At 27.5% G+C, this 14,648-nt stretch overlaps 3 protein-coding genes across 4 annotated transcripts; 1 reads left to right on the top strand and 2 right to left on the bottom strand.

Moving 5' to 3' along the window:
* Nucleotides 1–1,024: 1,024 nt before the first annotated feature.
* Nucleotides 1,025–2,361, bottom strand: LOC122534937. Its single transcript, XM_043666040.1, has 4 exons — nt 2,100–2,361; nt 1,877–2,018; nt 1,429–1,662; nt 1,025–1,347 (listed from the first exon to the last, which is right to left on the bottom strand). The coding sequence occupies exons 1-4, from the start codon at nt 2,190–2,192 to the stop codon at nt 1,025–1,027; spliced, it is 792 nt and encodes a 263-aa protein (XP_043521975.1). The 5' UTR covers nt 2,193–2,361.
* Nucleotides 2,362–4,504: 2,143 nt separating this feature from the next.
* LOC122534958 lies at nt 4,505–7,591 on the top strand. Its single transcript, XM_043666067.1, has 4 exons — nt 4,505–4,546; nt 5,307–5,639; nt 5,842–5,995; nt 7,487–7,591. Exons 1-4 carry the CDS (start codon nt 4,505–4,507, stop codon nt 7,546–7,548), a joined length of 591 nt encoding a protein of 196 aa, XP_043522002.1. The 3' UTR covers nt 7,549–7,591.
* A 16-nt stretch (nt 7,592–7,607) lies between these two features.
* Nucleotides 7,608–13,035, bottom strand: LOC122534963. Of its 2 annotated transcripts, none has more exons than XM_043666074.1 (7): nt 12,681–13,035; nt 11,528–11,762; nt 8,889–9,021; nt 8,597–8,808; nt 8,391–8,537; nt 7,863–8,039; nt 7,608–7,784 (listed from the first exon to the last, which is right to left on the bottom strand). In XM_043666074.1, the coding sequence occupies exons 1-7, from the start codon at nt 12,694–12,696 to the stop codon at nt 7,676–7,678; spliced, it is 1,029 nt and encodes a 342-aa protein (XP_043522009.1). In that variant the 5' UTR covers nt 12,697–13,035; the 3' UTR covers nt 7,608–7,675. The 2 variants fall into 2 exon arrangements, with proteins under 2 accessions (XP_043522009.1, XP_043522010.1); XM_043666075.1 differs by having other exon boundaries at nt 7,863–8,036; nt 12,681–13,020.
* Nucleotides 13,036–14,648: the final 1,613 nt, after the last annotated feature.

Raw genomic sequence — 14,648 nt, 5'->3', positions numbered from 1 at the left:
GCGCAGTTTCGTTAAATGGCGTCTCGCGTCGTTCTGCGAATTTTCAAAGAATTTTGTTTCAGAGATTTGCAAACTGTAATATACTTGAAAATATTTTGTTAACATACGATTTTAATCTAAAAAAAGACACAGGTAAAAATTATTTTTTTCATTAGAGAAAGTTCTATATTTTAAATATTTTACATATTCTTGTATTCTATATGCATCTGCGCATATTTTTCCATTTTGGAATTTCCTATAAATTCATAAAAATTCTATTTATCACATAGTTACTAAAAAGCGTGCAAATTATGATATTTTAATATAAAATACTGATTTATAATTTAATAATTATAATTTTCAATGGATGTTCAACAAATTAAATTATTTATAATTACCAACCGCTATTTTGAATAATATAACGAGAGTTCTGTAAACTAAAATATTCGTTGTTTTTCAGGTGCAAAGATGTGTGGTGAAATTGTGAATTCTTTGATTTCAATGATTGTCCTTCTTTATTGGTAAGTAATGTTTGACTTTATTATCAGATCAATTTTTACAAAATTACTATGAAATATTTAAATTATTTATGATTACCAATCGCTATTTTGAATAATACAACAAAAGTTCTGTAAACTAAAATATTTGTTGTTTTTCAGGTGCAAAGATGTGTGGTGAAATTGTGAATTCTTTGATTTCAATGATTGTTCTTCTTCATTGGTAAGTAATGTTTGACTTTATCAGATCAATTTTTACAAAATTACTGTGAAATATTTAAATTATTTATGATTATCAATCGCTATTTTGAATAATATAACAAGTTTTCTGTAAAATAAAATTTTTGTTATTTTTCAAGATTTCAATGATTGTCCTTCTGGTAAGTAATATTTGATTTTATTATCAGATAAATTTTTACAAAATTGCTGTGAAATATTTACTACAAATAATATAATATAAAGAAGTAAAGAATTGAAATTCATGTATATGCGAATTAGAGATAATTAATATTACTCATAAATTATTATAAGCATCATTTAAAAATTAATTATCCAGTTATATCCAATAATTGATTCTGTATAAAATTATCATTATCTTTAGTGGCATTTTTAATCGGCCTTAAACGAATTTCAGTAGAAATTTGTTTGTTAATGTTGTCATAGAATTCGATCGGTTTTTTATCAGATTTCAACTTTTCAATACCAATATGTAGTTCGTTATTAACATTATTCTGACACATTAACTTTTTATTACGCGTGGTAAATAACTTCTCTTTTGTTTTTTCTATAACAGAAAGTTTTTCATTGTGATAATTCTCCCAGCAGTGTTGGAATTTTATGAATACATTATTCCAAATGTAAAGTTGTTCGACTGAAATGCATTTATATTAAAATTTATTAAAAAAATCTAGAAAAGTATAATATCACAAAAAGTGAATATATATTCATATACCATATAGAAAGAAAGTTATAAGTATAAAAGTTGCAGTGGGGAGAGTAATGTTAGGTAGAAGTACATTGGCCAAGCTTAAAAGCGCTGGTCCTTCACACAGAGCAATTCCTTTCATGGTATTCACTAACCATGGTAAATATAGGTAGGGAATATCGTATCTATCAGCGATAGTTATCATCAGAGTAGTTATAAGTCCTGTGAGTATGTTCGTTACTAGTATTACAATTTTTAAATCTGCGAACAAAGTTTTATTTTATTTAGGAAATCTAATTTTTCAATCTCATAAATTTTCAAATTTTAAAATTTAACATTTCCGCTTTCAAATTTCAAATTTTATATTATTTTATATTTAAGCATATTTTTCTTGAAATTCAAGAGATTGAGAACTTAAAGAGATGAAAGATTTTCGATAGAATTATAGATTCTATAATATTTATTTTATCATTACTATAATTTCGTCGAAAAAGAGCATTAAATGCCGCAGATTTGGTCATTAGTTTCCCGTGAGGAAAATGGTTTTTGGCTTCGAAAGTGATACAACTTAAACAGTATATCACGAAACACATCAGTCCCATATAGAACGTTTTTATCTGTCATAAAATTTATATAATGTAATATTAACATTAATATTAATTTAATTATAGTCTTGTTAAATTTTTAATTTTTTATACTTTCGAGAAATTCTTTTTATCTTGATTCTTTCCATTCTTTTTGTTACTCTGTGTGCATGTGTAAATAACATCTTTTTCAAATTTCCATGGCATCGTAACTGGATTTTATTAATTTATTCATACATAATAAAGATTTGAGGTTATGAACGAACTGCTAGCCACGTGTTTTTCAAATTACATGTGTACATATGTATGTACGTATGAATCAATAAACAAACGAAATTGTGGCACAGCACAATAAGTAGGCTGCAATTTCAGTCATTATACGTCGTATAATTATTTTTTATATATTACATATAATAAAAAATATATTTTATATTATATATTATATATATCACATATAGTAAAATATAAGATTTATATTATATTGTGTACGTTTTTTAAGATTTTAATTGTGTACAAGACTTTAATTTACATGAATTTTCTTTGACATTAAAAATTCCTAAAAATTCAACGAGATTGCCGAGCTTGTCTGTGGAACAAACAAAACACTTGAAGCCAATTATGTATGGTCAGCGCAGATAATAAAATCTCGTCGCGTTTTATGTGAAGCCCATCTAAGAATACTTTTACGCAGAATACAGTGACCTCTACGATAATCACGCATAATTGCATTAAGAGCCATGGTGTATGCAACATCGGATATTCCTAGAAAACAAACATCGTTTTATTTTAATACGTTGAACTTAAGGGAAATTTTCACGAATTACTCACTGTGATTGCTCCCAGCATGATCAAAGTGTAGTGTTCTATTCCCAGGATCGACGTCATTAGCTTTAGATCCCTTTCCACGTCTGTAGGTACTAATAATAGAACGATTAATTGTTATCAAATTATTTATTCTGACGTTAATAAGAGAAGTGAATGATTTACCAGTTTCATTGTTTCTGGTTTGTGAGGGTGATCTGACTGGCAGCTTGCAGTTTATTATTCGAACGATATCAAATGCTGTAATCACCTACATCATTAATTATTTAGTGTGACAGTGTATTTGTTAGATCGATTTTCTTTCAAATACAGTACTGTGGAAACTAATTTCATAATGTTGTATAGGAACGATATTTCTTTCGTAGTTTATATGTTCTTTGGCAATATTTCGATAAAAAATTATAAATTAAATGCATGGAACTACTTGCATTATAAAATAAATTAGTATTTCATTAATAAATCTGAAAAAGGAAGAAATAATGTGGAAAATAATAAAAAAATGAGTTTATTAAAAAATGATTTACTAGTATGTTTGAAATAATTCTTTGAAAAATCTTTTAGAATAACAAAAATATTAATTATTTATGTAAAATATGAATTATTTCAAATTAATCGACAATTTCTTGACTGCAAAAAGTTATGATAATTCTTGAAGCAAGTAAGTTTTTAAAACTTAACGACAAATTGAAAATAATCAAGTGTGTTCTCTCTTATCTGTAAAAGCAAAATATTTATTTATTAATTGGCCTAAAATTTTTCTTTGAAATAAAGTTAGACTTAATATTTGATGAATCAAATTTAGAAGTTCACGAATTATCAACTTCGTTTGAATGGTACAGATTCACGAACTCTGGTGTTCTATTATGCAGAAACAATTAAGGAGTATTACGATCGACTAACGGTCCCAATGAGGCCAAGTATGATCACGTAGATAGAATGTCCCATGATAGAATGGTCGCACACGGTACACGCCAGTTGTCCAATCCGCTGGAAATTATTAATCAAATTATCTATCTTTCAACATCACCTGATGAAAATGACAAAAACTAAAGAATACTAACTAAGTGTCCACTACGATCATTAATCTTTCGCCTACATCGAAATCTCATGGTTATGCTTGTCAAAAAATTTTACCAAAATAAGTCCAAATTTAATAAAAATAGGTAGAGAAGAATCATTAGAATTTCTATTACGCTTTTCTAGAATTTTGCAAGTTTGGATAATCGATTTATTTTAATTTCGACAATTTATAATTATTTCAACGAAGTTTCACGAATCGACGATCTGGTCCAATCAGTTTTTGATCGATTTGCATAACGATGAATGCAACGTTAACGACGTTATGTACACGCACGCACATGTGTTCATATTCTCACCGTATTTTTGTTTCCAATCACTGCTCTCAGATTGGAAAATCCCGAACGTTTCCAACGACGTGCCATTTCTTAAGTTCTCTTATACTTTTCATAGCTGATATATAAATATATACTGAAGCATTTTCCTATAAGTGAAAAATAACTTCAAGCCAAAATTTTTCTGGAAGGTTATACACAGTTTATTACCATATAATTTTAAATCGTCCCTTTGTGAACAATTTGAATAACGTTATTTTAATAACTCTGTTATGTACTGCGTTTCACTTCAAGGAGTCTAGTAATTTTTTTGACTTTTGTCGAGGAAAAAGGAAAATTTTCATCATGAACGCGTATTTTCATAAAATCCAGTCGATACGCGACAAAGTGAGTTAATAAATTCTTCGAAATTATTTAATTAATTACGATTTCATGAAGTTACTTTTTTCATTCGTTTCGCGAAGAGTTACAAAGATTCCATTTTCCATGGCTTATTTTTACATAATTTCATATTTTAACCTATTATAGTAACAATAAAATACATAATTTCATATTTTAACCTATTATAGTAACAATAAAATAATAGTTTAAATATACAAAAATATCTTACAAATGTTTTACAAATTGCTATAATGTATTAAATTTTAGTGCAATTTTCAATTACGGAATAAATATTATATTTATTCTAAAGCTTTAAAATGGTAATGTAACGTATAATTTATATTTTTCGATTTATGATCATAAAAAATTATAATCACGAAACAATTCAGTGAAAAAAATGTTTAATTTGGGAAATACTTATGATACGTTTGGAAATTATTCGTGTTTCGGGTCCTCCTTACTAATTTCAATGATCACGAAATATGTTCTTAAGGTCATTATTCTCGATATACATGTTACTGCCGCATAGCTTTATTTTCTAAGATATTTATAAAAATGTAGTTTATATTTTTTAAACGGCAAACTTCAACGATTTCAATGATTTTTAGATATTTGAGATTACACTCACAGTTATTTTGGTCTTTCTCACTGATTTCAATAACTCTGAATTATATTGTCAGAAATATACTTTCTTCCCAAAATTACATAAATTAGAATTAAATCAGAAATTAACCTAATAATACGAATATTTGAACCTCTTTTTTAGACAATCAATCATGGATTTCTAGCGCGGAAATTTAAAGCGAATTATTCTTCTTTAAACGAGAGAGACATGAAGGGAACGAAACTTGATTGTGTCCAGAGTTCTGAAAATGAAATACTAAGAATTTTTCAAGCTTTATTATTGTCTACTTGTATGCTACTTGTAAATTATCATAGCGTTCGTTATGGTCAAATAGAGTATAGCATTTTGGACACTGGCGAGATTGCTGAAGGTTACACTCATAAAGCTGTGATCACTTTGAGCTTAGGTTATTCCATGCCGTATGCAATTATTTCTTTCTTGGCTATTGGCATGCTTATTTATTCTCTGATTTCGGTAAGAAAGTTTTATTAGTTTTGTTATTTACATAGAGTGTTAATTATAATAATTCATCATGTTAATTACAATAATAGAATATTATTCGTTATAAATATTAATTACAATAATAGAATATTATTCATTATAAATATTAATTATATAGTAATAATATTTAATTTCTAATAAAATTTTAATTTTTAACAATCGCTAAATATTATAGGAAATTCCTCGATGGAGTCTGCCATCGATAGTTCTCTATCTGGCTGATTTTGTTTGTGGTATCAGTGAGGCTATTGTTGCTATTTGGTTATTTGTTTCCCATTTTCCTATATCAACAGCTTTGTCTTATACGACAGGAACAATTTTACTAATATGTATATACATCTTAATTCTACAACATAATATGTGAAGTATTCCTGAAATCGTGGTACAATCAGTACAATCGATTAGACTGTAATTCTACACGTAAAAATACGTCTAAAAGTAACACGAGAAAATGACATTTTTTCATTTAAAAATTTTTGTAAAAGTTGAGTTTAAAAATTCATCAAGTATATTTGAATTTCACTAATTGGAGCTTGTATTTTGCACAAAATAAGTAAAAAATATCGAATGAAATTTTGTCATAAGACGCTTTATTTCTAAGAACATTCAATTTTGAAAATTTACCAAGTATATGAAATATGTATCCTGAATCAAATCTTAAATATGTTTATACTATATTTTCTTAAAAACGAGGTCTTAAATTGAAAAATTTCATTCCATGTCACTGACTGTTTGTCATTATGATGCAGTGTGTTTAAAGTTTGTGATGTTTCTGTCTGAACATCAATTAGTAAAATAAGGACTATGAAAGAGTAAAAAATAGAGGTACCCATTTAAAAAATTTTAATGTTCACCTTAACAGGACGTAAATTGATAAAATGATTATATGTTCTTCTTGATACTATGCAGCTTTTATTTGAAACAATTTTTTGTATTATTCGTATTTTTCTCGATATTTGAGCGTTTTTAATTGAACTACAATATACAGGATAGGTCACCACATATTGCCATCTAGATTTACGTCATTATTATTACATTATTATTACATGTAGCGAAAAATGTTTCAGATGGTTTCGAGAGGTGCACATTTTGATGATACTAGCTTTCCTGTAGGTGGACGTGTAGAGGATATATGAAGGTCATTAACGTTTTCTTAAATGGAACTATATATTTTTTATTGCATCAGTTGATGCACCTTGATATTCTTTACAAAAAAGTATTAACCTATTTATGTTAAAAAATCATTAGTTTAGGAGATATTTTAATTTTAATTTCGTAAAATTATCGTGAAAGACATGGAAGAAGAAGAATAGTAGAATTCTTATATTTATACTGTCGTTGTCTTTTACGCATAGATTTTACAAAATTAAAATTAAAATGTCTCCTAAACTAATGATTTTTTAACACAAGTAGGTTAATACTTTTTTTGTAAAGAATACCAAGGTGCATCAACTGATGCAATAAGAAATATGATTCCATTCAAAAAAAACGTTAATGATTTTCATATGTCCTCTACACGTCCACCTACAAGAAAACTAGTATCATCAAAATGTGCCCCTCAGGAAACCTTCGATTCAACTTCATCTGAAACATTTTTTGCTACGCGTAATAATAATAATAAATCTAGATGGCAATATATGGTGACCTACCCTATATATCAGTACAATAACTCTTGTCCGATCGAAAATTAGTCAAATTTTTAAACTCGACTTTTGCAAAAGCGAAACACTCTTTTTTAGAATTATTTTTTAGCCGGTTTAGAAACATGCTGTACATTTGATTATACGTACAGTAATTGTATGGAAAATTTTGTTGTCTAGTTGGAGAAATTTGGATGTGGCTCGGTGTTCTTCGACTGTACGAACAGAGAACTTTCAAATGAAGCGTAGCATCGTCATTAAAACGAAAATAAAAGGAAAGATTCAAGAAAAGAAGCGAATGTATCTTTTGTTTAAAATTATATTTTATAACTTATGTGTGTACAGTTTTCTAATAAAATATATCGGCCGTCATGCGATGTGCATCAGTATACTCGAGTAGACGATAGGGCAGTTTAAACCATCCGTCGGACACTTTGGTTTCGAGTTCAGGATCCGGATTTCCGGGCAATAATACAGTCTACAAGGAAATACAATTATTTATATATCAAGATATATCAAGGCTTTTATAATCTCATTTTAATTAATTTAATTTTACCTTGGACAATATGTTTCCAACGCTTCTTTCAACGTGTATTTCCCATTGTGTTTGTTTCTCGATATTTCTTGGACCACAAACCCCATGAAAGCTTGACATGGTACTCCTGTTACCTGAATGTCATTTTCTGGCTCAATAGTTGCTAGCTTGTCTGGCAAACACTCGTTTTCATTGCTACTGTAAGAACAGAACACAATTTTATACATTATCATTGCACTGCCAATGTTTATGCAAATTCATATTTTCAAGCCAAACAATCTAACGAATTTTACTTTATTTTGTATTTTGCATAAGGCATGTATGCAAATGAAATAATCGATTCGAAAAATAAAGGTAGTAAAGAAACATTAAATTTATGTTAAATATCAATAACATGCTTTGGATTTTATAAACTTTTCCATATTATGTATATTCTACATAATATATTTTTATAATTTCATAATTTTTCATGAATGTATAAATATTCGTTTAGTTATTATACACAGAAATGCGTGTAAGATGAGACAGTTTCTGTAATTTCGTTCTTACTTGCAAAGAAAACTTTTCACCGAGTCTAAATTGCAGAACATGTTCGGTTTGAGCGCGACACCAGGGACGCTCCAAAGTAATTGTGCTTTGGCTGCGATCTCCAGAACTTCGTCGTCCAATTGTTTCGCAACTTTCGATAATTTCGAGCTACAAAGAGATCATTGAAACGACGAGAATAATAGAAAAAGTTTGTAGTCGATCCTCACCCCTTGAAGAATTTATCGATCGACACATTGATGTTCCTTATGTTTCCATTTCCAAATACCAATCGTTGCCTGAGCCTATCCTCTGGACTCGATACCGAAGAATGATAGTTATTCGGATCGTTCAGTTTAGATTCTAATCTTGTTCTATTAATACTCGACTGATTCAAGCTTTTCCTGTTCGGCTCTTCTTTTATTAAGTTTATCAGATACACCTATGGTAGAAATTGTCGTGTTACTAACATTTTAGACTGAACAAACTCTAAAGTTCCAAAGATTTACTTCGAGATCTTACATTGAAGTCTGGATGTCTTCTGGCTGCAGTTTCTATGTAGCAGTAATCTGTCGTGGACCAATTTTGATTAGCCAATTTGAAAAAATACACATTGGACGATGTTCTGACCTCTAGGATCGAGATTTCTTCCATTCTAAAATATCGGATGATTTATAGAATAATTTTAGTTTCATGTGAATTGATTTTGATAAATTTTCGTGTCGTCTATGGAAATCATTGAGCAAGTGTTCTTGGTAGAAAGAATACACCAATGTTGCGAAGTAAAAGTTTCAAAAGATCTAAGGAAACAAATGAGATAACTCATAACTAGAACTTGTATAATGACTAACGTTACTAAATTATTAAATGGAAATTGCGGATGTATAATATAATTGAAAAAAATAAGATCTAAGTAGGAAATTATTTTATTTACTCGATATTATAAGATATATTGTACTTTAAATATTTTATATATTTTTTCATATTATTTTATGCGTCCTTGCGTTTTCAAATTTTTCATAAATACATAAAAATCCATAATTTTAGTAATCGTTATAATGTGGAAAATTGTAAGCTTTAAATATATAATATTTAATACATAAGGAAGTTTTAAGTGCCAATACATAAATGAGTGAGAAGCCAAAAACTGATCAACTCCACTGTGTAATGTTATAAGTATTATTTTTTTAAATTTACTTTGGAATATTTATTTAAAGTAGGATTTCGACTAATCAGTGCAATCTAAGGACATAAAAATAATTGTCTTTTTATATAAAATTTATTTATATATATTTATATTTTTTATATTTGTTGAGTTTATATATACAATTAATTTATATCTTCATTGAATTTATAATATATAAGCAACAAACAAACTAGTGGAAGTAATTTATTTATTTTTTAGTAATTTTGATATCTGGTTAAGAAAGTTAGAGATAATGTTGATCAGTTTGGTGTTTGAAAAATTTAAATAATATTCGCAACTCGAGATTTAAGATATTTCCATTTTAGGATTCTTCTTTTAAACTAATAAAAATGTCTAATATATAATATGTATAATATGAGTTAACTGCTAATTAGATTAATCTCTTAGCGAATCTTGTATAGATTGTCGTTTCTTTACATTTTATCGTCCTCTACACATTATGTCTTCGAATTTTTTCTTATTTTATCTTTTTGTCAAACTAGTGCTAATAAACATCTGATTACAGTGAAGAGTATAAACCATAACTGAACAGATTTCATACAAATTCTTTTGTTTCATACAAAACCATTGATATTAAGATATACAAAGAATGAACATAACAAGAACATTTTAGAGAATCAAAACCAATACGTACAATTTTTTAATATTATGAATGTTTTCTTTAGTTTTTCGTATATTGTAAAAAAAAAATTTATTCATTTAATTTCTCGCAATCGAATATTTCAACTTTAATAACTTACTAACATTTATTTTAATGTACAGTTTACACAAAATTTTTTCGGTGATTGGAATGAAATTTCCATCGTTCTTTAATTTTTTTCAACTAAAACAAGGACTGGAGAAAAGTGATATAATTACATACATTGTCTATTATCTATTAAACAAAATTTTACGAAAAAAAATTTTTCTTATTTTGTGGTGTTGAGACCAATATTAAAGAAATTGATCTGAAAAGTGGAGAGTCAAATTGTCGAAAGTGAATTTAACCAAATATCAATATAGATAGACATTTACAGTACGTATCATTTTATAATCTCAATAGAATTGAAATCCGGATATTGCGAATTAAATCAGAAGAGCAAATTTTTCTGAGTTAATTTTGCGCACTTTTTGCATTAAGCTTAGGATTACAATTATGTTCAAATATAACAGCTTCTTTACAAAATATTTTCGACTATAAAATATTTTTACACAAGTGTTATTGTATCGTCCATTTGATGTGATAGACCAATTTTACTGGTATCACTGAATTAACGAATATTTTTTGTTGAACTTTTGAAAAGTTGCATTATTTTTGCAATATGTATTTTTTTGTATACCTTAATCTTCTTGTTGGTATAGTTATGCTCCTCACTATAATAAACTATAAAATAAGTAAATTCTTTGTAACACAAACAAATATAGCGTAAATTCTCAGATATAAGACAAGAAAAAAATTTATGTTTGAAATTTATATGACCAGAGAGATTCTACTGACAATGAGCCTAAGCAGAAAAGAATTGAATAGCGTTCTCGAATAAGGAGCTGATTACTTTTGAAATTGAATTAATGGTATGATTCTATAGTCTCTGGAGATTCTTTTAGTACATATAAAATATTCTTTAGTACATAGCAAATATTCTGTCACAAATCCATGTAGAATAGAAAAATAGAACTTTAACATACACGTTTGAAATTTTTGGAAGTATAATTTCAAATCTTGTTATCTTGCAACATATCAAATATAGTAAATATAGTAAATATACGTAACAAATCAAGATTTATCATTAAATTCTTCGAAATCACTGTACAATTGAAATATTTTTGTAGAATATCATATAAATTTCCTACACAGGGAGAAAATTATGACTCAGTCAGTCTTTGTCAATGTGTCCATCTGATGCTTTTTATTATCTCGCTATATTCTTTCTATTAAGAAGCAATAATTTTGCTGAAATGAAGATTGTCTAGACACCTGTTACCGATAACAGTGGGCACACAAATAGTCACCGTAAGGAAGATCAAGAAAACCAGACTTCCTATGATTAGACAGGCTGTCAGGAATGCGAAAAACATGTCTGCTGGCCATTTTCGTAATTGATTTACTACACCTTTGATTATCGGCGTTTCACAAGGTGTCTCGACGAACCTGGTGAACTTGTCACCGTGATTGTCCGGGTAAAGAAGCGACACGTCCTCTCCAAACGGATCTATAATTGTCGAAACGAAATGGTATAAAATGCTGGAAGATTCATTCTGTTTTGATTGATCTTAAATTAATTCGAATAAGAGAAATAAAAGTTCGTTTGCAGATTACTAGTTTTATCAAGAATGTCTAAATACTTGATAAAGGAGGAAATTTCTACAAAATTCTTTTGTTTTCAACTTTTAACTGACATTATTGATTTTAACTCTTCACTAACTATTGAGCTGTGGAGCATCATAACATGTCAGAGTTGAATTATTTAATTTTGAAATTTTTAATTTAATTAAATTATTAATCGCTATCATGGACGAGAAATAACATGAAACAAGAAATAAAATCGAGACCTCTAAATTTTAGTGATTCACAATTTTTTTTTTTATTGGCGGTCATTGTTAAATTATAATCTGTTATTAAAATAACGATAATTTTAGCAAAAAGAAACAATAACATACATAATATCTCAAAATAAGAATCCATAAATCTCCTTTATTCTCTGATCTGAATAATTCAAATAATACAAATTTCTATAATCATGTAATAAGTATTACGAAGGTTAATATCTTATTAGTTCCAATTATTTTATGAAAATTGTTGATTTTCATGTCAACTATAATATATAATTCTACGAGTTTGAAAATTAAAGCAAGAATAAAATAAAAAAAAATAAAATAATAATAAAATAAAATAAAATAAAGATTAAAGTAAGAATAATAATATACAATAAAATTCATTTGCTTGTTATTTTCTATTTTTCTATTGTTTTCAATGTGAAATAAATCTCGGAGCACTCTTGCCAAAAATTATTACGAGGTAAATTCGACCAGTAAATTCGGTTTTTGCCGAAGTTTCAAAGATTGCAAGGAAATGGACAGAAATTTGAAGAAAGTTTTTTTTTTGGAACGGTTTCTCTCTGATCACTTACCCTTCGTGTTCGGCATAATGTCGATACTTTCACACTACTAATGTCGTTCTCGTCTCCGGCTGTTTATGCAGTTAGTTCTGCTCGCCAAGTCAGCATTTCGCAATAATTGACCGTATTTAAATTGAGTCACGACGATTTGCCAGACTACGGAGGTGGACTGTGTCACGCGGTTGGCATAATGTTCAAAGCGGAGCATCGAAAATGTGTTTCGGCCAGCGAAAGGTACGCGAAATGGAGATGCTCGCGTGGTGAAATCATGGACGAAGGTTATTCTGTGATGTTCGCTTGTTTCTCGATACATTCTTTTTCCTTTTCGTTTATTACTCTGGTGATGTGTTTGTAATGCTCGTTCATCCTCACTCTGACAGATTCGTGCTCAGTTATTGTACCATCATTCGTTAAGGGCTGGTGAGACATAGATTTTTGAAATAAATATGTAAATGAGAATAAATAGAAATAAATATTTTTATTTCCTCAAGAGAGTAACGCCGAGTTTAGTAAATAATATACTTCATTGAAATAGTATTTCAAATTTATATTTTAATAACTTATACAAATATTTTATTAACTCATACAAATACTATTGTGAAATGAGTATTTCATTGAAATATAATATATACAAGATAATATTTCAAATAATAATATTTCCATTCATTTTTATTTCAAATAATAGTGTTGTACATATAAGATAATAATAATAATAATAATAATTATATCAAATAATATATATATCAAATAATAATATTTCATTTTTATTTCAAATAATAGTGTTGTAAGTTTCGAAACTTTATACTGCAATAGATGTTTATCGAAGCATAAGACTTTTATTTTATTTATAAATAACTAAAAATTTTTACAGAAAGTAAATTTTTACATACTTCTCTACATACTTCTATTTGCTTTTCATACATATTAACTTTTAAATAATCTTTTATTCAGAAATACAACTTACAAGAATGCAACTTATTTATCTGTATGTACGCGAACGTGATCTTGAGAAAATATTGTGCAAAATTTGGAAAATTTGTTTCGTTTCGAAATTTTTATTTTCCATTCCCTATTTTTTTTACACTTAAGTATCAGAGTATAAATAGTATTTGTTCATGATTTAAGCATTAAATAATAATATTTCCACATAGTATTTACTTACTGAAATATTGCCATTCTTTTTCGTAAAATAAAACAAACTTGTGTTTCTGTTTTTTCAAAACGTCGTGTCACTGCTGCGGTGATTTGCTGCAAACCACTTCTCTGCATCGGATTTTAGACCAAACGAACGAATGCTCGTTTATTTACTTCGACCGAATTTGTGCTTATATTTATTTATGTTCATTAAACAAGTTGTTAGTATAATAAATGAGCATAAATTCGTATTTATAAAATACATTCGTTCTGTAAGAGATTTGGCAGATAGAATTTAGTAAATGAAAGATACTTTAATTTTATTTACTTTTGCTACAATTCTTTTATTGTAATGTTTATATGTGTTGTAATTATATTTTATTGTAAAGTTTGATACCTACCTTAGTTTTCTATTTCATTTGGAAATTCATATCAATTTCGGGCAAAAATTTACATGCTGTAAATATTTTAATGGACTTTTAACGAAAAGGAGTTTTCTAAGATACCAGAACTTCTCTTTTAAATTAATAAGTAGATTGTTTATTCTTATGCATTTATAGAAAATGCAGAATTGCAAAATTGCACAGATTCTAGAAATTTGTAATTATGTTCTTAAAAATACAACTTTGCATAAAAAAACGCTAATAACTTTTATGGAACATAATAATTTTAAACTTTTAATCGCTAATGTTTATTAAGATATACAAAAAGTAAGATAAATCTGAAGAAATGTTTAAAACTTTTAGCAACTCATTAAAATATGATTATTATTTCGTTTAGAATTTTGTGATGTAAAATATCTATATATAGCATGTAATAAAAATGTCATCAATTGTAAAAAAATAT

Source organism: Frieseomelitta varia, unplaced genomic scaffold (assembly GCF_011392965.1).
Source record: "Frieseomelitta varia isolate USP_RPSP 00005682 unplaced genomic scaffold, Fvar_1.2 scaffold_650, whole genome shotgun sequence".
NCBI lineage: Eukaryota > Metazoa > Arthropoda > Insecta > Hymenoptera > Apidae > Frieseomelitta > Frieseomelitta varia.
The sequence above is the reverse complement of the archived record's forward strand: the minus strand, read 5'-3'. Positions and strand labels throughout refer to the sequence as shown.